The sequence below is a fragment of the Sorex araneus genome, chromosome X (genome assembly GCF_027595985.1).
Source record: "Sorex araneus isolate mSorAra2 chromosome X, mSorAra2.pri, whole genome shotgun sequence".
Classification (NCBI taxonomy): Eukaryota; Metazoa; Chordata; class Mammalia; order Eulipotyphla; family Soricidae; genus Sorex; species Sorex araneus.
Genome location: NC_073313.1, coordinates 237960753 through 237986094, shown reverse-complemented (window position 1 = coordinate 237986094; position 25342 = coordinate 237960753). Strand labels below are relative to the sequence as shown.

General features: G+C 37.3%; 1 protein-coding gene across 3 annotated transcripts in view; it reads right to left on the bottom strand.

Annotated features, from left to right (window-relative positions):
• The window catches only part of PARD3B (par-3 family cell polarity regulator beta), a 1223953-nt gene that overhangs the window by 543969 nt on the left and 654642 nt on the right, over positions 1-25342 (bottom strand). For 2 of the 3 annotated variants that reach the window (XM_012933501.2, XM_055122817.1), the window contains exons 7-10: positions 20285-20410; positions 17138-17487; positions 14601-14740; positions 9774-9902 (exon numbers count right to left, since the gene is read on the bottom strand). In XM_012933501.2, the coding sequence (XP_012788955.2) occupies positions 9774-9902; positions 14601-14740; positions 17138-17487; positions 20285-20410 (745 nt within the window). The remainder of the gene's footprint in view (positions 1-9773; positions 9903-14600; positions 14741-17137; positions 17488-20284; positions 20411-25342) is intronic. The other variant, XM_055122818.1, reaches the window with a different exon arrangement.

Sequence of the window (25342 nt, the reverse complement as noted above, 5' to 3'; positions counted from 1 at the left end):
CTCCCTCGTTGCACTTTGGGGTGTGCGCTTTTGGGATCTCTCAATGCAATGGTTTGAGGATGTGTGGCTACTTGGACCCTATGGTACAGAAGATTGGATTATCCAGCCTCCCAGGTACATGATGCCTTCAGCACAACACCCAGTGGTGATGGGACTGAGGGCTTCAGGGCTTCAACAGGTGAGTCTTAGGGGACCATTTGATGCTGACAATTGAACCTAGGTTGGGTTCATGCTAGACAAGTGTACTAACCATTGTGCTACCTTGGTCTCAGAGTCTTTCTTAAACTCGGGCAACTATTTCCTTTTCATTAGCTTTTTCTGCAGATGATGGGTGCTATGCCACAGTCTTATCTGTTTCTTCACCAGCACTGAGCACTGATTATAAACTCCTGCAGTTCAGGGATCAGGTTTCAGTGCATCTTAAAGTACATGGCACATCTTTTAGCATAAGTGTTCAGTAAATATTTGTAAAGTCAGCATTTGTTGCATAATTGAGTCCTGTTATCATCAGTGTAGACCCAGAAATAGCGGGGATTAGGGACTCAAGAATTATCAGCCTGTCTATCACAGAAGATATACATTTGATTTCTGGAAAATGAAGCAAAAGCAAGTCATTTAGTTGCTATAAAACATTTTAGTTGGCTATATTTTTATTGTTTTGCCATTTCTGGCTTGTTTGCTGTTTTGCTTCTGTGCATTTTCCCGTCCAGTGGGAAGCCAAGGGTCTGCTGATAAAATAAGAAGCCACTAGGAAGAGCAGGAAGGGGCAAGCCACTTCAAGCGGGTCTAAAAGCATGTAACTTACCTGGCGGGTGCAAAAGGCAGAAGTTCTACAAACAAGGTGCACTGTGCTCCGATATTTACACAAAAACTATTAACAAAGAGAGGCTTTATATTCATTCCAGGGGCTGCTATATTATCCCATTCTAATGCCATTTCCTCCATCTTTCTCTACCTCAGTAACCTGACATTTTAATATAATTTACAGCAATGTTCTAGAAACATCCTCCTCTCCCCACCTGACATTTTAATGTAATGTAGAAATAAATATATCCTGTAATTGAGAGATACCATACTGTTACACTGTTATTTGCTATCAGTTAGACCAAAATGATAGACCAGAAACCAGAAAGATACGGGGCGCGGGGAGGGAGAGAGAGAGGGGGGGGGAAAGAGAGACAGAGAGACGAGAGACCGAGAGAGAGACAGAGACAGAGGGAAGGAAGGAAGGAAGGAAGGAAGGAAGGAAGGAAGGAAGGAAGGAAGGAAGGAAGGAAGGAAGGAAAGAAGGAAGGAAGGAAGGAAGGAAGGAAGGAAGGAAGGAAGGAAGGAAGGAAATGATAAAAATAAAACAGGAAACATAAGAAAATTTGAAAAACGTTTCAAGCTGCTAAGCCAATCCTTCCTTAGGTCCTAAGCCTCTAAGAAATGCAAAGAATTAATTACGGAAAGAGTTGGTGATAAAAGTCCTCTGTATAACTCAATAAGTGGGCAGGAAACATAATTGAACTCGCTTATAATTGAATATCCTGCCATTGGGGCAGATTTAAAGAAAGGTAAACTTAAAGAGACATAACAATATTAAATGTTCTTTTGCCTTTTTAACATTTGTGATTAAAACATTCTTTTTAAAGGGAAAACTTGAATGGTGGCAGGGCTTCATTGAGGCAGCAATGGACATTGGAGAATGTGTGATTTGTACTTGAGCATCTTAATTTAAATAATTGTAAAATCTGAAAGAAAAATGCATCTTAACTTCTTCAATATTTTATTATATCTGACAAGTTCAGTAAAAGGGCACCTATCTCCCGGTGCATTATGCGTCATATATTCTGCACACTCATTAAAAATAATGAGAACATATTTAAAAGTCATTGCCCAGAGAATCTTTGGGGATGGGGCACGAAAAGAGGTAAGTGGCAACAGATTGTTATTTAAGTGTCTATCTCTGTTTTATCACCCTCAGGAAAAAAAAAAGCAGCAATCTTAAACTAGTATTCTTTAATGATAAAGATCACACATTTTCCACAAAAACTGGAAGATGAAACGTGTTGAAACCTCAGAGTACACACTCAGAACGAAATGGACAGTAGTGGCACTTTCACATGTGCGGTATTTTCTTTGATAACAGCTGGACAAGTCAACCACAATCAATTAAAGTTGTCTTTCTTATTCCCTTTCATCTTTATCCCTTACAAAATGAAAGTACTTCCTTATCTTCTACCAAATGTACCTTAACAAATGTACTGATCATAGGCATAGAAGTAATTAAGCAAATCAAGGTCATCCCCCGAGTTTTGTAACCATCTTCTTATCCAGCTGCTCCCTATCAACAGCTGGCATGAATTATGGGTAACATTTGGCTAACTGGATAATAAGGAGGATGTATTTGGTGCATGGTCACAGTATTACATTTTTTGAGCTCTTTAAGCATGTTTATTTAAAAATTCTTCTCTTCTCCCCAGCCTCTGACAGGCTAGTTAGGGCCAAGATGGCCACTAATAAGACATAAGTCTTGCACCATGAAAGTGCAACCAAGTTTCATGGTATGCCATCCTTAACTTTGCAAGAGGAATTAATTAGGCCCAATCCTCTGAAATGCCTGAGAACTTTTTAGCATAAAGCACCACTCTTTCCCTCACCCTCCAATCACCAACAAAACTAGTTCTGTGATAAAAGCTATAAGTATTTTCATTTTGACACCTGGAAGCCATACAACCAAACAAAAGTGGCCAGCACTTCCTCCATCTGTTTTAATAATGCTGAGCCAGAACATTTATCACCATCTATTTTATCAAGACTACGTTTGCTGACAAGGGTTGAGTAAAATTCTTTCAGGTATAAGTACTTCCCAGGGAGTAGCAAATGACTATTAATCCCTCAGCCTTGTGGGTTATTGAACGCATTCGAAAAAAAACTGGCAAAGATTAAGGACATAGTCTCTGTACACAGCAGCACTGAGAGAAGGCGAGATGTTGATCTCAGTGAGGTGGAAATATCACTTTAAAATATTTTGGTTTTTGACAAACAATATAAATTTTAGTAGCTCCATGTTTTATGTCTCCCACCTCCCCCATTTTGAAAATGAAATGAATGGAATCAACTATGCAAAGTTGCTTGGTTACTGAACATGATCACTTTCTTAGGAGCTTTTAAATCTTTGACCATAGCATAATGGAGATAATAGGGTGTGGTTCATGTCAGAGGCCAACAAAGCCTATTTTAGACTACAATAATCCCTGGTGATACTAAGCACAGGAGGGAAAGAAAATAGGAGAAATTGCAAGCTAATACAAGCATCCTAATCTTTTTAGCATCCCTAAAATTACCTCCCTTGGTATGTGTCTGAATCTACAAGTTACAAGGTGGCATGCAACAAATTTTGAGCACAATTAAATTGAGTGTGGACATTTTAAAGCACAATCGAGTTGGATCTGAAAAAGTCAAGTACAATTGAGTTTGCCTAAATGAATCAGGTGTAATTGAGTTGAGGAACTGGTTTTCACTAAGCACTGGCCCTTTGCCAAAAGGAGGGGCACGTGGCCAAAGAGACACAACTCAATTGGGTTTGAACTTTTCCCAGGATATTTTTTTACAAATAAAGAAATTGCAGAATATAATGATAAACTTGAAGATTTGATTACTGAAACTAGTCAGCTGTAGTCATTAAGTTATCTTGAAGACTTGCTCTTTAAAATTAAACCAATGGTTCTCAAACTTGAGTGAGCATTAGATCTGGATAGCTTTTTAAAACACATTGTTGAGTCCAACCTCTAGGATTTCCCACTACTTAGCTCCTAAAGGAACAACAGAATTTGAAAGTGTAACAGATTTCTCACCTGTAACATCAGATAATGCTAAATTCCCGATCTATGACCACATTTTTATAACAATTGTACTAGGAAGTTATTGTGAAGCCAAGAGCAAAGCATTGCAAAATACTTTCAATAACTTTCAATACTCTAAACATGACTCTAGTATTTAAAAATACAAGGAAATTATCCTTAAAGCCTAATTATTTTGTTTGTTTGTTTTAGTCACTGCCATGGTAAGCTCAGCTCTTTAGACCAGTTCTTAGGTTCTGTAGCTGTTAGACTTTTCTTATTTATTTATATGTTTCTTTATATCTCATATAATGGGAGAGAGATCATTCTATATCTGACCTTCTACTTCTGGCTAATTTAGCATGATGCCCTCCAGTTCTATATACATAGATGATAATTGTATAATTTTGTCTTGTAGCTGAGTAGAATTCAATTATGTATATATGTATAGTAGTTTATTCATCCAGTCATATGTTCCTGGACACTTGGGTGGTTTCCAGATTTTTGGTTATTGTCAATAGTGCTGCCATGAACATAAGAGTATATCCTAAAATCCCTCTCAGTCATCAATTCTAAATTACTTTTTGTACTCCTTAAGGTCCCCTTGATGCCTAATCTTTTAATTCTCATAATACTCTATGAACACAACCAAATCAACTTGTCAATCTTCTTTCAAACTATGGATAAGAAGCTTTCTGAGGACAGTAAAATATCTTATTCACCTTCAAAGTTTATGCTGCAGAGTCTTTCCCAGATTAAATAGATACTGGTTGTATGGAAATACAGTAAAAAGAAAAAAAATTATAGTGCAAACAGAAAAGATGGAGACTACATCTTAGCAAAGACCTATCAAAAGTCATTAAAACTGTGTTACTTGGAGAATGCATAAAATATAGCAATGTGTTTGGATTTTTGCATAATTATTTAAATTCCATAACATAACTCTTGCAATTCAAGTTGAAAAATCATTCTGAAATCATACTTCCATTTTTGCTACTTATCACAAATAACTGCTATAATATTCATTCTTTCTTAAGTACCTTGGCTAATTAAGCATGGAATCATTTGACTCAAATAACCAAAGGGAATAAAATAATATGTCAGTTAAATGAGGTTCATCTATGACTTTTTACAAAAAAAATCTATCCTGACTTGTGATATTAAATAATATGACATTTGAAGGTGGGGATGTTTTACTTAAAAAGAAGACAGTAAACCACGGAGTTGGAACTACATGACACTTGCTAAGGTGGTCAGATGGACTGGTAAATATGTTAATGTTAGAATATATTAAGTTCAGCAACTATTAAGGGATTCTCCATACATGTTTGCATCACGACTTTCTCAGTAAAAGCAGTGCTCCAAGTGATGGCCAAATCAGCATGACAAACTCGGCTGGCTAACTTTGGATCTCAACCATGCCGGGCAAAGCAACTTGCTTGCTTGAAATATAGTTAATCCCACTTGCAGAGGCCAACATTTAATAGCAGGCAAACTTGGCAGGTAGAAATTATAAATACATTTGAAACTTTCTAAGCTCACTTTTCCCACCAGGGTTGCTGTGATTTTCAGGATAATTTAAAACTAAGGCAGCAGGTCAGAAAATGAAACATGCAAGAGGTTAACAGAAAATGACAGAATGTTCCTTTCTCCTCAATCAATGAAGGAAGACAGATACACACATGCATACATATCCAAACATGGAAAATTACTTAGTATTTCTGATGCTCTTACCAAAAATGGTGTGCAATAAACAGAAAGTCATTAATTTTTCAGATTTAGTTCCTTCCTAAATGATAAAACAACTTTATTTAAATGCATAAGAATAAGAGAATTTCAGGTATCTGGATGGATAAGAACTTGTAGACCATGCATTTTATACAGCAGACCAAACAAATTACTGATCAAGTGCAGACATAGACACAGAGTTTTTACCTTCCCGTCATCCTCAAAATCCCTTCTGCAAAAATTTGCCTTAGGTGGCTACCTCCTCAATAAACTCTTCCCCAGTTCAGTGGGAGGATATCAAAGAATCTTGCAGACAAGGATTCTGTAAAAACTACCTTTGAAATAAAATTCTTTTGGTAAATATACTAGAAGAAGTGAAATAGTTGTGGATATATAAATTCCTCTTGTTTTGATTTTCAACCCAGTCCACCACAGATGGAAAGAAAGGAGGCTAAATGTGCTTTTTAATGGGTGATAGTAACCAATTGCACAGGAAGGACACACACACACAAAATATTTAGAATTCAGCATAGTATCCTTATATGGTCAGTGGAAAAAAGATGATCAGGAAATGGATGCTAAATTCTGTGGAATGACAGAGGGTCACTTTCAAGAGATCATTCTATATTAGGACTTCCTGTATAACTGCTGACCACATGCTCCTTTAGCTGTTAGTATTAAGATGTTATAAGAAGCTAGTATTAAGAAGAAACTGAGAAATATTTTACTGTCAGAAAATAGAACAGTGCCATTAAGGGCACACAAGGACACAGAGATCATGAAATAGGCAGAACAAAAGGAAGAGGAGAGTCTCTTAGAACAGGAAAGCAAGAAACATTTTGTTTTCTTCAAAGTAGATAGAACAAGACAAAAGCAGGAAGTACTGTCTTTCCTTCATCCTGCCAGATTTTCAATGGAATATCAAGGATGCTCGTCAATTATGATAAGGTAAAAACTAACTGGATGTTACCACTGTTAATTTTTGAAAGAAACATATAAAGAAGTATGACATGTTCTTTATTTTGTTCTTCCAGAGTCAACAAGTGTACACTTTGAAGTAAAATCCACTGAAGTAGGCCCAGGCATGCCAAACATGACCTCCCTTTAAACTTCCTTTGTGGTTCATTCTACTTTGTATTCAAGGCCGACATTTGGGTTGGAAAAAGCATATCATCCCATATTTCCCCCAAACAGACTCTAGCTCCACATTACTTAGGTGACTGAGAGATTCCAAGGCCCTAGCTTTGCTGTGGTTACAAGGAATATTCCACATATTTGGTTAGTTAGAAGAGAAATATTTAAAAAGAGCCTAGAATATTTGCCAGATAAATCTAAGACAGTGGATACTACCAACATATATTCTAAATTTTGTAAAGAAATGAAAACAATGAGGATGCTGTTTTTACATGTATCATCTCATAGTCATATAATTAATTGAATATGCTCCCTGATGAATTCAGTCTATGATGTCACTTTCTGGGACTGAAATCAAATTTCTTTAAATTATGTTAAATGATAGTGAAATAATATATACAGACTTCCTGTCTAATGGATTTGGTTGGTTATAAAAAAAGTCTTATTGTAATTCAGTATTTGTATGACAGAATACATTTTAATAAATTTTCAAAATAGTGGTTAGTATCAGGCAAGGGTGCATAAATCTATTTATCCATAAAGAACCTAAAGTATAGCATTTTGTTTATAGTGCTAAACAGTGGTCTGTGCCAGATGAAATAATCTGAGCTAAAACATAATTTGTTAGAAACGATGCTAACAGAATTGTTACCTCTTTTAATTCTCCTAACAATATTATGATGCAGATGAAAAAACTCAGTTTCAATCTTGTGCTGAGATCTGTCCTAGAATCTAGCATCTTTTTGTTTTGCTTTGTTTTGGGGTCATGCCCAATTATACTCAGGGCTTACTCCTGGTACTGTGCTCAGGAATCACTCTGGGTATGCATGAAGGGCCCTACGGGGTGCCAATAATCACACTCGCCCTAGACCCATGCCAGGCAGGCATCCTGTCCCTTCAGCCCCTAGCTTCATAACCTGTGGGTTGAGAATATGGGGGGGGGGGTCCTGTAACTAAATGTGGGGGTTGTGAATAAATCTTAAATACTTGTCTAAAAATACTATGATTTATTGTAATTTTGATTTGCACAGTTCCTTTATAGAACTATTTTAGCCAGTGTTGTATAAAAATTTATTGGGTGAAAAGGGGGCCCAAGGAGAAAAACTTTAGGAAGCCCTGCTCTAGTTACCACACCAGTCAGTAGTGAATACTGAGGTTGAATACTGTGTTAAACTTTAGCAACACTAGAGTTAAGAAACCTAGGACTCTAGTTTCTTTTATTATGGGTATATGAGATCCAATGATACTTTATGTTTGAGGGTGAATTGGACCACACCTGGCTATGCTCAGGTTTACTACTGGCTACGTGTTCGGAGATCACTCCTGGGGAGGCTCAGGTGATCTATAGGGTCAGGGATTGATTGGGTATGGCCAAGGGGAACACCTTACATTATCTCTGACACCTAAGCATGTTTTTTTAAAACTTTAAATGTATTCTAGTACTTAAATCGCTAATGAGAGGAGTAAGGCTACAATTTAATACATGCATTAATTCCACCTATCTGATAACATTTATGGTGTTCTAAGTTTTCTTTTTTCTGAGCTAATTATTCTTGATTTTTTCAACCAACTCTCACTCTTCTGATGATATAACTGTGTCTAATATACACTATCGTTTCTGTACCTTTTCCAGCCATGGCTTCCCCTGGGGTTCATAGAAAACCACATGGACACCAGTTGAGAGACACTTGTAAAGTCTATATGTGCTTGTGCCATTTCTTTATTTTTTTAGGTATCACTCCTGGGAATGCTTGGGGAACACATGGGAAATGGGGTGCTAGGGATAGAACACATTTGACCAAGTCAAGTGTCCTAGCCACCGCATTATCCCTCCATCCCTACCTGTGTCATATTTTGTATATGTGGCATGTATACGTGAAACTTATATGTGAATATACATATTTAAAAGAAATAAAGTTTAAAAGAATAGGTAATCCAAAACTCTTTAATCACATAATTTCTTTTTGCTCTTCCCAATAAGACTATTTTGAATTTTATTGAGTGTCAAAAAATAGGTAGTTCAAAAATAAAATATTCACTGTGAAAACAATGAGAAAATTGAAAATTCTCGTAACCCCCAATATTCTGGGTAAATATCCTTCTAGTTTTATTTTTGTTGTTTTCTAAAAGTTTTGAATATAATTTGATGACACTGTATTATGATTTATATCCTAATTTGTAATTTAGCATACTATAAATCTAATCTGTTTTTATGACTTATTCAAAAAAGTTATATACATACTTATGGCATATCTGTGGGGAGCTATCGGTTATTTAACTAATACCTCAGCTCTGTAATATCCAATATAACACTTCAATAAATATGAATTCAGATAAAAATGAAAGTACATTTGTTTTTTACAACTCTGATGACAGTTTAAGACAGATTACTAGAAGTATAGTGTCTATTTCAAAGAGCATGCACTTTAACCCCTGGTCTTACTCAGGGGTTATCCCTGTCTTTGTGCTCTGGAGTGACCCCTAGCAGTGCTCAGGGACCCAAACATGGAGCTGGGACCAATAGGACCCAATATTATGCAATGCAGGTGTCTTTTTGCCTATTCTCTTGCCCGCCCCAATAGTATACATTTTTAATAAGATTTTAAAAAATTCTCTTGTTCAAATGCCTTTCCCACCAAGACTATGTTAAATTCCTTTGTTATATATTACTGTAGCACTCTGCCATTTCCTTTCACAATCTTTATCATCATTTTGGGTAATTGGTTATATTTTTATCACCGTTTAGACTGTAAACTAAGCGAGGGCCATGAACATTTTTGCTGACTGTTTTGAAGGGGGGTCTAGCCCAACACATACACATTTCTATTTATTTAGTTGGATATTATGAAAGTGCCTTGAAAGGGAGCTTAAATTTGTACCCAAGACATACCACTGCATATAGCCAACTCCCTGCATCAACATCCTAAAACTGTTATTTCCCAAATGGGCCAAAACACTCTTGTTCTGATTCAATTTTTGCTACAAATAAAGCCTGTGATTTAGAACTCATTTCTCAGCTATTATGAATTCACTGAGTGCAGTAAACTGTGCATTGTACATTCAGTGAGACTGTGCTGTGAATATTACCAGCTCTCGGGGCAGAAAAGTTCCTTCCTGCCGGGCAATGACCAGTGATGCTATCTCTCCCTGCTTGGTGCTCCTCAGCATGGCCACGAGTTCTTCCTGAGTTTGTCCAGTGACATCTCTGCCATTTACCTGATAAATACAATCGAACAAACAGTCACGATAGAGTCTGGCATCTCCAGATACATAGCTTGGGGATGTTAGCAGCATATGGAATCCTATAATCAATGAAGTTCTGGAAAGAAGAAAACAGAATGTATGGGCTGCCATTTTCAAATACCAATAACACATCACTATCATTCCTGTGCTGCTAGATTATCTCGGATAGTAGTCTCAGAGCTTTTCCTAAGACCTTCCTTCCTTCCTTCCTTCCTTCCTTCCTTCCTTCCTTCCTTCCTTCCTTCCTTCCTTCCTTCCTTCCTTCCTTCCTTCCTTCCTTCCTTCCTTCCTTCCTTCCTTCCTTCCTTCCTTCCTTCCTTCCTTCCTTCCTTCCTTCCTTCCTTCCTTCCTTCCTTCCTTCCTTCCTTCCTTCCTTCCTTCCTTCCTTCCTTCCTTGTTTCTCCCTTACAAAGTTTGATAACCCTTCCTTCCTTCCTTCCTTCCTTCCTTCCTTCCTTCCTTCCTTCCTTCCTTCCTTCCTTCCTTCCTTCCTTCCTTCCTTCCTTCCTTCCTTCCTTCCTTCCCTCCCTCCCTCCCTCCCTCTTTCTTTCCTTCCTTCTTCTTCTCCTCCTTCTCTCTTCTTCTTCCTCTTCTACTTATTTTTTTGGTTTTTGGGCCACACCCAGTGGTTCTCAGGGCTTACTCTTGCCTCTATATTCAGGAATCATATGTTGTACCAGGGGTCAGAGGGGTTGGCTGCATGTATGGTGAGTTTCTAAACCCCTGTGCTATCTTTTTGGCAGCCCAACATTTTATCTTATGCTGCATTCCACGAAGTTTTCATATATAGAAAATTATAGTCACCAGATTATCAGAGATGACTGGAAATTCTAATTAGAAGCTGTATTAGTCATTTTGTGCATGTTCTTCACGATAAAAATGACAAAGTAACAGCATTGCTTCTATGCTCTGAGAAAGTTAAATTCAACTAGTGTCAATGAAGACACTTTCTAAAGAAGCGTTTGGGATAAAGAAGGGACCACTATAACAATGATATTTGGAAATGATCACTCTAGATAAGGACTGTGTGCTTAAAAAAAAAAGGTAAGAGAAAAAATATGAAAACCTTTCATTAACTTTATTGTAAACCATAAGGCCCGAAAGGGGAGAGAGAGAATAAAAGAAGAAAAGCCTCTGCCATAGAGGAAGGCTTGGAAGAGGAGGAGTTGGCAGAATGGAAACTTGGGACAATGATGGTGGGAAATGTATACTGGTGAACAGATAGGTGTTGGAACATTTTATGACTGAAACTCAATCATGAATATATTTCTGTTTTTTTTAATTTAATAGTTTATTTTTAATTAGTGAGTCAACGTGAGGGTACAGTTACAGATTTATACATTTTTGTGCTCATGTTTCTCCCTTACAAAGTTGGATAACCCATCCCTTCACCAGTGCCCATTCTCTACCAAAAGTAAACCCAACATCCCTCCCCCTCTCCCCAGTCCTGTCTCCCCCCACCCCACACTGCCACTATGGCAGGGTATTCCCTTTTGTTCTCTCTTTCTGATTAGGTGTTGTGGTTTGCAATAAAGGTGTTGAGTGGCCATTGTGTTCAGTCTCTAGTCTATATTGGGCCCGCATCATCTTTCCCCTACATGACCAACAACCACATTTTACTTGGTGTTCCCTTCTCTGAGTTGCCCAGAATGAGAGACCAGCCTCCAAGCCATGGAGACAACCACCTGGTACTTATTTCTACTATTCTTGGGTGTTAGTCTTATAGTCTATTATTCTATAGTCCACAGATGAGTGCAATCTTCCTATGTCTGTCTCTCTCTTTATTTTTAACTGTGTATCTCACAGTGAATCTCATAATAAAAGACAAAAAAGAAACAAAGGCTAGGAAGGGGTGGAGGGTTATGGGAGGGAACCTGGAAACAGTAGTAAGGGGAAATTGACACTGGTGGTAGGATTGGTGCTTGTAGTATAACATAGCCTCAGGTAGTTTAGGTTTATTGGGTTACTCCAATCACAGTGCTCCCATTTCTTTGTGTTTATCTGTAGCTTCTTAGTGTTCTGTTGACTTGTGCATATTATTTTTCTCTTTTCTTTGAGTCCTTTGCAAAGTTTATTCAGAGCCATATCCTTTTGTATGGACATAGGAAGACTAACAAATGCTATGCTTTGGTAACCTGGGAATCATTTGACTCTATGTTTTCCTCATTTTACTCTCTATTTTCCTCCTGGGCATCTGTTCTCTCGACCTAAGCCTCAGCTGCCCTTACTTCCTAGCACCCCCAAAAGCAGGGTCCCGACAAGGGACAGGATGGACCCAGGGCAAGCGGTGAGCTGTGTGCTACCCTGGCAACGAGATGGGCCCGGCCAAAGCGCCTAATGCTTAACTACAAGTTAAGAGTATGGTCATGGACAAATGCTGTCATGATCCGAAAAGTAATAACTGGATTCAGACCCTGCTAGGGTTAGGAATGCTTAATCTGAAGTGAGGGCTGTAGTCTGAGTCTGTGGCAAGATGTTGCCAAGAGAGCTGCCTTGCAAGCCTCAATGTATCTCTTGCTATGTCCAGACAAAAATAACTAGTATTAAGATGTGAATAAGTTCTTGGACTAGGAAAAGGAGAAAAACCTTAAGAGGTATTTTGCCTGTTGGCAGTCAGGAAGGGCTTTCTTATGTTGATTTTGCTTTTGACTGTGTGTAGCCTAGAGGGCAAGGAGAGAGAGACAAATAGGAGGAGAAACTAGGGAAGAGAGAGAATCCAGTGGTAGATCCAGAGAGAAGACGGAGCTAGGAGTGCAGAAGATGAGAAAGATGGAAGATTGAATAAACAGTAACTAATCAACAACCAGCTTGGTCCTCATTCTTACTTCGCCTGTCCTTGGCCAACAGTCGTCCCGATCCAGCCCATACACAGCTGTTCCAGAGCACCGAACATGGGCTGTGAGACAGCCGCCGGGAGAGCCCACGAGTGCACACGCCCTTCAGTGTGCTTAGTTTTTTACAGGTGCTGCAATATTGTATGTCTAAAACTCAACTATGAATGACTTTGTACATTACGGTGCTTTAATAAAAACCTGTGTTAATTAAAAAAAGGAAAAAAAAAGAAAATGGAGGTTGACAAATATATTTAGCCCTCCAAAAGGATGATTCTATTATGTAAAAATTATAGTCACAAAATTACAGAATCCTCTTGCTTGGTGCTTTATAAATATTTCTCAACGGTCAGATCAGCCCAGTATAGACGGGCCCATTCTGGTGAGATCTTTGACAGATAGTTCCCAAGCTTACTCTTCACCCTTGAACTCGCATCTCACTTACTGTCTCTTTCCTTGCTTGTGTCTTCCACTCAGAGGAGCCTGTACTCTCCTGTGCATGTACTCCCCCTCTTTTTCTCCTCTCTGCATCTTTCTGTAAGCTTTATTCAATGAAAACTACCTTGCTTCGCTAAAAATAAATAAATAATAAGTGAAAAAATTGTTATGGGTGTGCTTGGGGTTGTCTTTGAAGTTCTTATCACTAATTGACCAGAACTCATAGATTCCTAGCAAATTCCCTAAGGATACTTAGAGGTGGACAGAAGATAAGAGATAGCAGGGAAAGTGTGACTTGTCACTATTATCTGTGCTCTGTTTTGGGATTTTTAAAGTCACATCACCAGAGAGATAAAACAAATAGACCAAACCAAACAAAAACAGACCCTGAATTCTGACAAGGAAATTGAGGATGCCAGATGGGTGGGGTGGGGAGTAAAGGCCGCCGTTCAGTTGGCTGTGGTAAAGGGTTATTGGTACTTTGGTGCTGAGCATGATATGCTATTAGACAACTGAGGAAGTGTGAAATTGTTCTTCTAAGATACACAGTGTTGCAAACTAGTGGTACCTCAATAAAAATACTTTGGGGTGGTTTGAGCAGTGCTCAAGATTTAATCCCGTCTAAGCATCACTCCTGGTGGTGCCTGGGGATGATGGGATAGGATCAGGAGTGACAAAGATGAAACCCAGGTCAGCATGTGAAAGCACAGGAGCTAGCACAGGATTAAAATATCTTTACTCCTGTAATATCTCTGTAAACACCACAGAGAATATTTCAAGTTAAATACTAATAAAATACAAACCAGATGATATAGTGATTACAGCCCTAAGAATTTATCTAAAAAAATAAAATAAAATAGGGGCCTAAATGATAATAAAGTGGGACAGGCTCTTGCCTTGCATGTGGCTTACCTGGACTTGATCCCTGACAACCCATATGCTCCCCCAAGCAAGCCAGAAGTAAGCTCTGCCCACTGCCAGGTGTGCCCCCAAAACTCAAAAGAAAAGGAAGTAAAATATCCATAAAGTTTATATGGTACCGGTATATTATGCAAAGACTTTTATTTTAATAACTCCAAGTTGCAAACATCCCAAAGGTCTAGGAAAACAGATGAATAAATAAATTGTGCTATTACACAGCGTAATATGACTGAATAAAACAAAAAAAAGTCAGACTGCTAATTAACTATTTTGTAATGAAAATCCTTATCAAACCCCAAAAGTTTCACTGTTAATATATAGATAGTACTTAAATTTTACTATATTTGTTACATAGTTATTTAAACACTCACTAATAAATATTTTATTTAAATATTAATTCCAATTTCTTGTTTGGGTAAATTCACTGTCTATAATAATTTTTATGATATCAAGCATATTTATATTAAATTTCAATGCTCACCTCCAAAATTCTGTCCCCTGATTGCAGGCGGCCATCTTTTATTGCTGCGCCTTTTGGCAAAATGTTTTTTACAAAAATGGGGCCAGGTCCGTGTATAGAAGAGTCTCTTGTAACTACTGTGAAACCAAGTCCTTCAGGGCCTAATGTATAAGACAAGGAAAACACATGGTTACCTTAAGCAGGAATAATACAATATTCAATTTTCCCATGCACTGTACCTTAGACTAATAAAGTAAAATAGAAATATTTACATTTTAGAATACATTTATATTTCTGTTATTCTAGTTTCAGATACCAGTTATTGTTTATGACACCCCATGATGGTATCTAAGTGAGTGGGGCCTACACAGAGATGTGTAGCAATACTTTGGTAACTGAGGTCCTAGTGACATGAAAAAAAGTCACATGTTCTCCATATAATCAAGAGATTTATTTCCCAGAAAGCCATAATATGACTTCATACTTTTACTTTTAGTGCTTTACAGAAGCAAAAGACCATCTGACTTGAGTTTTGTCAGATTCTAATTAGCCAGTCAATTTATAACTTCCTTATCTTCTGGTGCCTTTATTCCTTACAAGCTGAGTCCCTTGCTCATTTCAATGCCTTGTTTTATGTATCTTCACTTACAGTCTTCAGTATAATTTTTACTCATTGAAGGTATGTTCTCTACCCTAAAGAATCTCTAATTCTGTCTTATTGCTTCTGTAATGTTCTAATCTATCAACAAAGATCTATCCAGGGCCATGGCCAGTAATTTTTTCCTGTTCTAGGTCTTTGCCCTTTACTCGATTTGATAATTCTCAACAATCTTTTATTTTATGACTATTTTCTTTCTGTTGACATCTGTCACTTCCTCACTTTTGCCTATTCTCTTCCACAAAAACATAGATTTCCCCAAAAACTGATTCTGAGTCTATCATTCTGCTTTCTCGGACCATCTCCCAGTAAATGGAACCCTTATGTCCTTAGCTCTAATCTTCTTGGAGTCAGTTCCTAGATATCAATACACATACACACATATTTTCACAAGCATTTAAAACTTCACTATGAACACTTCTCTCCATTTCATATTTGAACTTTTTCAGACATATTCTTCTACTTAAAAGCCTGGACTGGAGTGATAGCACAGCGGGCAGGGCATTTGCCTTGCACACAGCTGACCTGGGTTCGATTTCTCCGTCCCTCTCAGAGAGTCTGGCAAGCTATCAAGAGTATCCTGCCCGCACAGCAGAGCCTGGCAAGCTACCCGTGGCATATTTGATATGCCAAAAACAGTAATAACAAGTCTCAGAATCAAGACGTTACTAGTGCCCACTCGAGCAAATCAACAAACAAAGGGACAACAGTGCTAGGACAGTGCTACAGTGCTACTTAAAAGTCTAATCTTTAGTGAAGGTATCTACTGTGTGAGTTGCTCTGGATGAGGAAAAAAAAATCAGCAGCAATTCTGCTTTCTCTTCTATCCTTCATCTAGTAATAATTGAAGCGTGCATATTATATTAGACAGATGGAATGCACCATTTGTTGATCCTTGATTGTTTGTTTTTTTTCCATATCTACTGTCAGATTAATCTTTTCCAATAGCGTTATGATACTGTATTCTTTATTTTTATTTTTGCATTCAATGTTTTCTTATGCAAATTTCATAGTAATATTGTTTGATTCCCCTATCTCCAAAGCACCCATTGCTATGACTTACACATATGTGGACAATTTGTACCAAAAAATGCAATGAACTTTTGCTAAGCACATTGGACTATCTGTACTTCATAGTCAATTCATTTTATTCCCAGGTTTAAATTCTCATAAAAAATGAAAATTTGATCAGGAGGTCTTTTCCAAATTTGTTTTGAACAAAAGTTTTAAAAATCACACAGGCTTGTAAAAGGTTACAGTATGAGAATTCTGCTTTTACCAGAAAAATTTAAAAGAAAGAAAGACAATTATAAACACCTATGCCTTTTAATATACATGATGATGCATACATATCTATTATGTGAATAAATACATATTTATTATATGATGATTTTGTTTTATTGATAAATGCTTAAAATGTATAGAATTGTTTACGATTTCTTTAGTTAGCTCAGTTAATAATTATCACATACTTGCTTTCTGAGAAAAATATTTTTCTGGCCCGAAATGATGTTACAGAATCAGAAACAGTCTATTGCCTTCTTAGAGTTTTTCTACAGAATACTTACAAAATCAGTAAGACCAAAAAAACCCAAATTTTAGTGACTATTAGTGACAGTGTTATACAGTATTCAGTTTCTATAAAGGGTTCAACAATTCTACATTTCCCAATATGTTTCCGTTGGTTTTATTTATTTTTTTAATCTACACTCTCCAGAAGAAAAGAATAAGGAAATACTACAATTCAAAGAAATTTAAGTTATTTAAGTATACACTTAAATCTATTATTTGATACAATTAGATAAAGGGAGAATTAACAAAATTAGCCTTAATGCATTTCCCTTAACCAATTTTCCATGTTTCAATGATATAATGCTATTAAACATAATTTAGTAATTACCTTTCTTTAGGTCAATCTTAATTTTCTTAGTATTTTTCTTGCTGCCAAACCCCATGAGAGGAGACAGTGAGGGGGAGGCTAGCTTTCTAGGAACTCTTGGTAAGCGGGGGCTCTTGCTCTGTTGTAGGGAAGTTGAAATATCTTCTTCAGGACTGCTTGTTCCTGGCATTATTCCTGGCTTTCCAGGAGCAGCTGCAGGTGGCAACTTTGTTTTCAAAGCACCATCATTGTTCCCAACAAAACTAAGAGTACCGATGACTGATTTTTCATACTGTTCTCGGTGATGAGGTGGTAGCACATGGAGGAGCATGCTGGGTGATCTCATTGCCTGCCGAAAAACATCCTGAGCCCTTGGAGAAGAGCAAGGACAGAGAGTCAGTACACTGTACAGAATCAGAAACAAAAATTATTTCATTTTATTTTATTATTAGTTTTAAGTTTTTCTTAAATTAGTGAATCACCGTGAGATAAGTTACAGATTTACAAGTTTTCATGCTTACGTTTCAGTCATACAATGATCAAGTACCCATCCCTCCAGCAGTGCCCATTTTCCACCACCAATGATCCCAGCATCCCTCCCACCACCCCCACCCTGTCCCCTTCACCCCACCCCGCCTCTGCAGACACAACATTTTAGCAGGGGTCTAACGCAGTGTTCCTCAGCTGGGCCAATATGCCCCTTCTTGGAACCCCAGGATATTCCAACAAGATCACAGGTGAAAAGCACAAAACGGGTACCATGTCCTGAGACTAGGTGGCCAACTGGAAGAACAAAGCATCCATGGGAAGGAAATGGAACTGGAAGAGGGTTTAGGTTAAAATAACATTGAGAGACACTAGTCTAAAGTAGTTTATATCTGGGTAAGAGCCTAGTGGCATAAGCACGGAAACACTTCTTTGATTCCCCGAGTGCTTTGCTAAATGAATACTGGCTATACTTCTGGCCTGTCCATTATGTGCCCACACACTGAACTATATTATTATTAACATGTGAGATGTTCTTGGATAACTTTTTTAGCTTTCCATGGACTAGTCAGATAGAGCAGTGGGTAGGGCATTTGCCTTGTATGTGGTCAACTCAGGTTTGCTTCTTGGCATCCCATATGGTACCCTGAGCACAAAACCAGGAGTAAGGCATGAGCAGTGTTAGGTGTGTTTCCTAATTCCCCCCCCCCAACACACAAAAAAATCCTTTCTTAGCAATCCTGCCAGATTAGCATGATTGAGTCACTTTTTCAAAATGAGCAAACAGAATCTCAGAAAGTTTGAGCGATTTGTCCAGTGACTCACAGCTCTTAAGTATTCCTGTATTGTTCCAGTTTTTTAGTATATGTGCTGCCAAAGCAAGAACTTAAGGATTTCTGAAACTGAACATCTCTCCAGAAGTGATAATGGAGAAAACAGAAAAGTAAACTTTTACTTTAGATGAAAAGCAAGCATTTAGTAATCTAATTTGGGTTATCAATTAGTTTCCCTTTGGTACTTTATTCAAAGTTGCAGGAGGTTATTTCTTACAGGAGCTGTGTTTTTCGAAGTTCCTTGTCTGACACAAATATTTCCTCACAGTGAAGTAGTCAGGGCTTGGACTGTGCTGAGTATCACACTGGGATAAACATCCATCTGCGCTCTCCTGTTATTCCACTGTAGAGTACAAGCTTCTTGGAATGTTTGGTTCTAGTGTTTGGGGTTTGCTCCCTCATTCCCTGCTAACATTACCTCCTCATCCTGTACAATCAGGTAAAAGAATTCCCATTCCGTACCTCTCCTGCCAGTGTGACTTAAGTGAAGGAGTTAAAAATAAAACAAACAAAAGAAAATACTCTGGGGGGACAGACATGTTTTTGTTATCTTGTTTCTTCCAATTTCTTAAAATTCAAAACAGTTGGAGGGCAGGCCAGCAGCTGTCCTGCAGCCATGAAACAACTCAAGGACAGTAATCACATAGCAAAAGCCCACAGAGAGGAAGTGCCCGGTCTGCTGAGAGCCACGGATCCGCTCTGTCGACTCTGAACTACTCCTTCTACACAAATTGTCCCTTAAGAAAAAAGCATAAACTGTTGTCTAGTTAACCTGGCTTTATTTCCAGTCTCAGAGCCCACCTCACTTTCCCGAAGAGGTCAATGGCGTACATTGTGAGGAGAGGGGCAGGAGACATTACAGAATTGGCAGCAAACTCATCTGCTCAGTTCTTACTGCACACTAATCCTATAATGAGTTTTTATATATGCCTCTTTTCCCAACTACATAAAATAAGGATATCTGCTATGCATGCCTATTAAGTGTTTATTAAAAGAAAATTAAAAGAGTGATATAGAAAATAATAATAATTCTGATTGTTATTCATTATTTTAAAAACTAGACTCTTAAGACCATTTTTTTCCCCCACACTTAAGCATCCAGTGTCTACTGACCCTTTGCTCTTGGCTCACACATGCCTGTCACAAACACACCACAGATATCACAAGACACTGATTGTCACAGAGAAGATATATATGATGGATGACATTAGTTAGAAATAAATAGTGGCTGGTTGTTACTAATGGGTACTTGTATTTACTGCTTTGTTTGGGAACCCCATGGCAATGTAAACATGTTTTAAACAATATACATTTTGCAGACTTCTAAATGCACTGATCCTTAGGTACAAGAATCTCTTCCCTTAACAGTTTCACACGTGAATAAATGATTTCTAGAGGGAGAGTGTGCTAATTTTTTTCCCATTTGTTTTTATTATCCAGTGAATCCTTAAGGATGTCTCTGACAGATATTTAGATCAAGGAAGACTGCTGACACCAAGTAAGTTAATTAATAAGCTGAGTTAACGGTCTGTGAAAAGAGCCATTAAATACCAGTCTAACTGACCCATATCCCAAGAAAAACAAACCCATCTCTAAATGTCCTAGAAAGACAGCCAGGCAAGAAGGCTTGCTATATTCTGTGGGTAACCATGCTCTAGCTGCCAGAAACATGTGTGGACCACGTTGGATCATGCAGAAACAAAAGATGCATTTGAGAATGCATGTCCTGGGGTCATTCAAAGGGAACAGACACAGAATTCTAGCTGTGCTTTTAATCATAACAAGCTCAATAATGGTCATAAGCATTTAATGGATCAATAAAGTAAACAAACAACGAAGATGTGCTTACTGAGCAAAGGATTTGTCTACGAGGTCCACATTGTTGATTTTTATAATACATTCATTTTCGTGAAATAGTCCATCCCTCTTGGATCTGCTGTTTTCTTCAATGCCACGGATGAACAGTCCTAGAATTCTAAATGCAAAGTTTAGGTAGAAGTAGAATTCCTGAATCATAATACGCTAATTATTCCTGCATGTAACTATTCAGAAATGAGTATTGATTTCTACTTATGAGAGAAAGTATTCTTTTTAATAAATTTAGGAAGCTGTTTGTTTAAGTCTTTGGTGAAAGAGTTTTATTAGAGAAATATACATGAACAAAGCCCCAAAAAACCTTAATCCAAAATCCCATTTCTCATGTGCCATAAACTTAGAGAAGGTCAGTATCACTTGTGGTGTTGCAAACACAAAAGAGAGGGTTTGGAGGAAGGCATCAGAACCAAAATGTAAGTTGTAGTTACTGTTAAGAGCCAAGTTAAGTTGAGTAATGGGAAAGGATTAGGTATTCACTATAATATCTTATAGCTTCATTCCAATTCCAATAGGTATTCCAATAATTCACAGTTTAAGGAAAAAACACTCATAAGTAGAGATCTCAGTTTAGAAGGCAGCCCAGTCCCGTCTGTTAGTGTCCTTGAATCAAGTATGTGCCCAGTGTTTCCCAAGTATGAAACATGAATGAATAGGAGACAATACTGCTGGATTAGAAAGAAGAACTGGCATCGGCATAGTGTACAGTAGAAATATGAAAAAGTAGAAACCTCAGTAAGCCTGGAAGGACTGGAGATATTAGGATGCCAAGTAGAGCCTAAGACCGAAGAGCATTTGGATAGGAATAGAGACCAGGCAGAGCAGAAGGGTTGATCCTATCTGTGAAGGTTTGTTCTGTCCCCGGATCCTTGCAGAGAGCAACTCAGAATGGGAGCCAGCTCAGTGCTACAGTGCGTCCATTAGCAGATGGACTTAATCTGATGAGGCTGGAATGGTCCCTCCACCCACCCACATCTGCTTCTCAACTAGGCAGGGGCATGATGAGGGCAAGATGTCGTCCAGTTGTCTGAAATTTCAAATAGAATTTGGATTCAGAGAGAACATCCAGGGACATCTTGTGCTATGTGACTATGACACTGAATAAAAAGGAATTGAGTTGGGAAACAAAAGGAAAGAAGAAATAAAATAAAAGTGATAAAAATAAGATCTTAAAGAGTATACATTACATGTTGGTAGATCTAAATAATGACAAAGAAATCAAATGTGTATAGTTTACTAATATGTCCCTTGAGTGCTGTGTACCCATCCTTGTGGCCTGTTATGGTCCCAGAGTAAGAAAGACAGATTGTTCTCCAAGAAGAATTTAGTGGGTATTATAAAACTACCATACACTGCTTTTATACTTTGCTTTTCAACTCTGTCATTCTCTTCCATATAAGGGCCATGTGTAAGGGCCCTTGCAGTAAGTCTCAAACTAAACAAAATATGAGCATATTTATACATGACTAATAGGGTTGGTTATGTGGATGAAAGAGTAATCTCTAAAGAAAGTGCTCTGGAAACAATCGGAAAAATGGAAACTCTGCCTTATGGGCCTCGGTTCCTTGAATTACTTTCCATCATCTCCAGACAGCTTAAGAAAACACACATTTTGATTTTGGCGTCACAAATGATCAATGATTGAAGTCTGATGATGCAGGAGAGAGAAGAGTGAAAAGTCATGTCCTCTATTTAGGGGAGGCTGGAATCATGGATACAAACATGTGGTGAGGTACGGTACTTCTTTTCCAACTTCTAGCAGGTTAGTGAGTATGCCACATTCTGTATAAAGGGAAATGGGGCCCAAGCTACAATTTGATAAAGGATCTGAGATTCAAATCAATAATTTCACACTACTAATCCTACCCTAATCTTGTAACATAATATTAAAAATGGAACAATTTGACATGAAAAAAGAGAAAAAACCAGCTAGAACACAAATATGTTTCTTTCCTAAATTAAATGAACCTCTAATAGTTCACATTTTGGATTTTTTGTTATGGTGGGATCACAATAACATGATCCATTAGGAGGCTCACATGTGGTTATAAACTAGTTTATGTAAGCGATATTTTTTTAACAAGCATTCAAGTCTTCCTTTAATTTAATTCAGTACATCATCAGTCCTGTAATGTTACTCCCTAGGATTTAATTTCACATTTTGGGAGATGAATTAATTCTTTCAGGCCACTGGGTTGCAATTTAGCTGGCATATTACAGCTGGAGTATGCTATGTGAACCTCACTGATCTAAATAACCTAACTTTCCATGAAAAATTTATTGACAGAATAAGCCCAACTGTAAAACCCATGTGTCAGAGGTAATTTTGGTTAAAATGCAAAACTGACTGATTTTATTAGTTTGGTCCCTGGCAACAAACGACTCTTGGCCTCTCTATTCCAAGAAAGAGATGGATTCCTTCCAGTTTGATTTCTTCCAGACTAGTATGAGAGGGTTCAGATAAAAGGGTATCTTTTCATATCCTTTTGCACCAAGGGATAGGTTGACATAGCTATCCTGTCTGGACAAGAATCTGAGAAATTAAAAATGAATGTTGTAGTTAGAATTGAGAGGAGCCAGTCAATTTGCCTTAATGAGAAGTGATAAAGGATGAAAATCCATTGTCATCCCCCTCCCATCAGAATGGCGACACTATTTTCTTGCTCTTCTAATGCTTATCTAATAATCACTTTTTCTCTTCTTATTCCCTTCAATTCTTCCAGTTGTATCACACCCCTTTGTCACTGTACTAGCTTAGTATGTTTGTCTAAATGTGTCACCTTATATTCTTTGTCACTGTTCAGTGCTGTTTTTCTTCTCTCTTAGATTTAGCCACATTTACTATGAAAAGATGTATAATGAACTATTTTTAATTAATGAAAACAATTTGATAGTTGAATAAATGAATAAAATTTTAAAAATATAAATGAAATGGAATGGTTATAAATATGCAGGGGTTTGGCTGTTTCATCTACTTGTGATTCTACAAAATATACATGAAACAGCTATGAAATATGTTGTTTATGTGTTGTTTATGTGGCAGGCCACATAAACAGCATTAGGCACACTGTAGTGGAGTATCAAATGAATTCACTGAGGCTTTATCTCTTGCAATAACTACCATATTATTCCCAGGGAATTCTACCTTAGATTGAATTTCTTATTCACCAACAGGTGCCGCACTATTTTTCTAGGGGAAAAAAAAATAAAGAAGCTGGAGGGTAAGCCAATTACAGTAGTTCTAGTCAAGAATTAAATGTAAATTCTAATTTAAAATCATGACACAAACCAATAAATGGAAGGAAATTAAGAACTAAGTATATACACCACAATGACCTTATTTCACCACCCCCCTTTCCAGTGCTCACAAGGAAAGCCATATGGCGTTATGAAGTCAGACACTTGTCTGACATGCTCTATATGCAGTTGTATCTAGACACATGGGTTTAGTTAAGTGTGCTATTTCAGCCTGTAGTCATTACTTCTTAACTTTTATTGGCTCGTGTCCCCACTTCCATATTATTTTTAATGTCTTTTAATTAAATTTCCTTTCTATAATACTAGTGGATAACAAAAAATAATTATACAACTATTTCACCAAGTTACTGAACAGTTGGCTATGAACTTATAAAATTGTACTTGTGAAACAAATTTTTGAGTTTAGTCAAAGTTATAATAATTAGTAGTAATAATTTATGCATCATACATCATATTATTTTCATGGAATATGCGCTTTTAATGCTGTTTAGTCCTCATAAATTTGATATAATATAGATATTTAATCATAATAGGAGAGTTTAGGGGACTTGCTCGAGCTTGAAAAAAGAGACTGCTGCAATTCAAATCCAATTCTTCTGAACACAAGTCCAAGACTCATTCTACTCTTCTACAAGGCTTAAGCCAGAAATCAGAAGCAAGAAGGAGAGAGAGAGGAAATCAATAAATTCTAGTGTGTTTCCCTCATTTGAAGCAAGAGAAGGTGATTTCTAGTCTATAGGGTCAACTTGTTTCCTGAACTACTGAAAATGAACTTTGGGTGATTGTCACATTGTATATTTCTTCATGCTTTGGAAATAGGGATGATCTTGTGTTCTATTCCAGCTTCATTAAAGTAAAGGACTTGGTAATTTATCTGCCCTGGTATTTCACAAAACTCTATCAGTATACTCTGCCAAAACCCATTAAGATTTCTTGTGACAACTGGGTAAATACTCACCCTGTCTATCAAAAACAACCTCAGCTTGTCCTATGCCATAACCCATAACATTTATAAACATGCTTATTAACACATACAGGAAATGAGACAATAAAAGCCAGCGGCTTTTCAGTTCAATTCTTTATAGGGAAAATTCATTCAAGCAAAAGCTTGGCATCAGATGTTACTGCAAAAAAAGGTGATGACTTTGCAATTACAGGAAGCAGACGGTTACCTGCTGAAAATGATGCCAACCAAAATATCATGGCTAAATCTGCTTTTCTTGTGGTATGGCATACTGAATTAAATATTCAGGATCAGTAAATTAATTTTATATGACCTTTGGGAAGACTTCTGTCCTAGAAATAGCATTAGGGTGAGGGCAAATCAGAAGACCTAAATTTGATGTGATTTTGAGAAAATCAATTGACATCTCTGGTCTTTGAACTTCTAAACTAAACTAAGCTATTCTACCTTATCCATGATGCATTTAAGAAAAATGCAATTTATCAAATTTATTAAAATTATGTCATGGGAAAATCTGATATTACCGTAAAGTTTCTGATAGCCATTGTCAATATCAGCCCTATGCTAGGGGCAAGTCATCTTATCGAAGAGTAACATAATACCTTAGTTTAGTTTTGTTAAAGTTGCTGCAATAGTACTACTATTACCTTTCAGGATTACATTCTAATTTCCATCATAAAACAACCTTAATGCCCACTTAGGTAGACATGCATTTCAAAGAATGCTGAAACAATCTAATTTACCTTAATCTGTGTTAAATTAGCAATTGTCTATTATACAATTTCAAAAAGTTGTAAGAAATTTATTTTAATT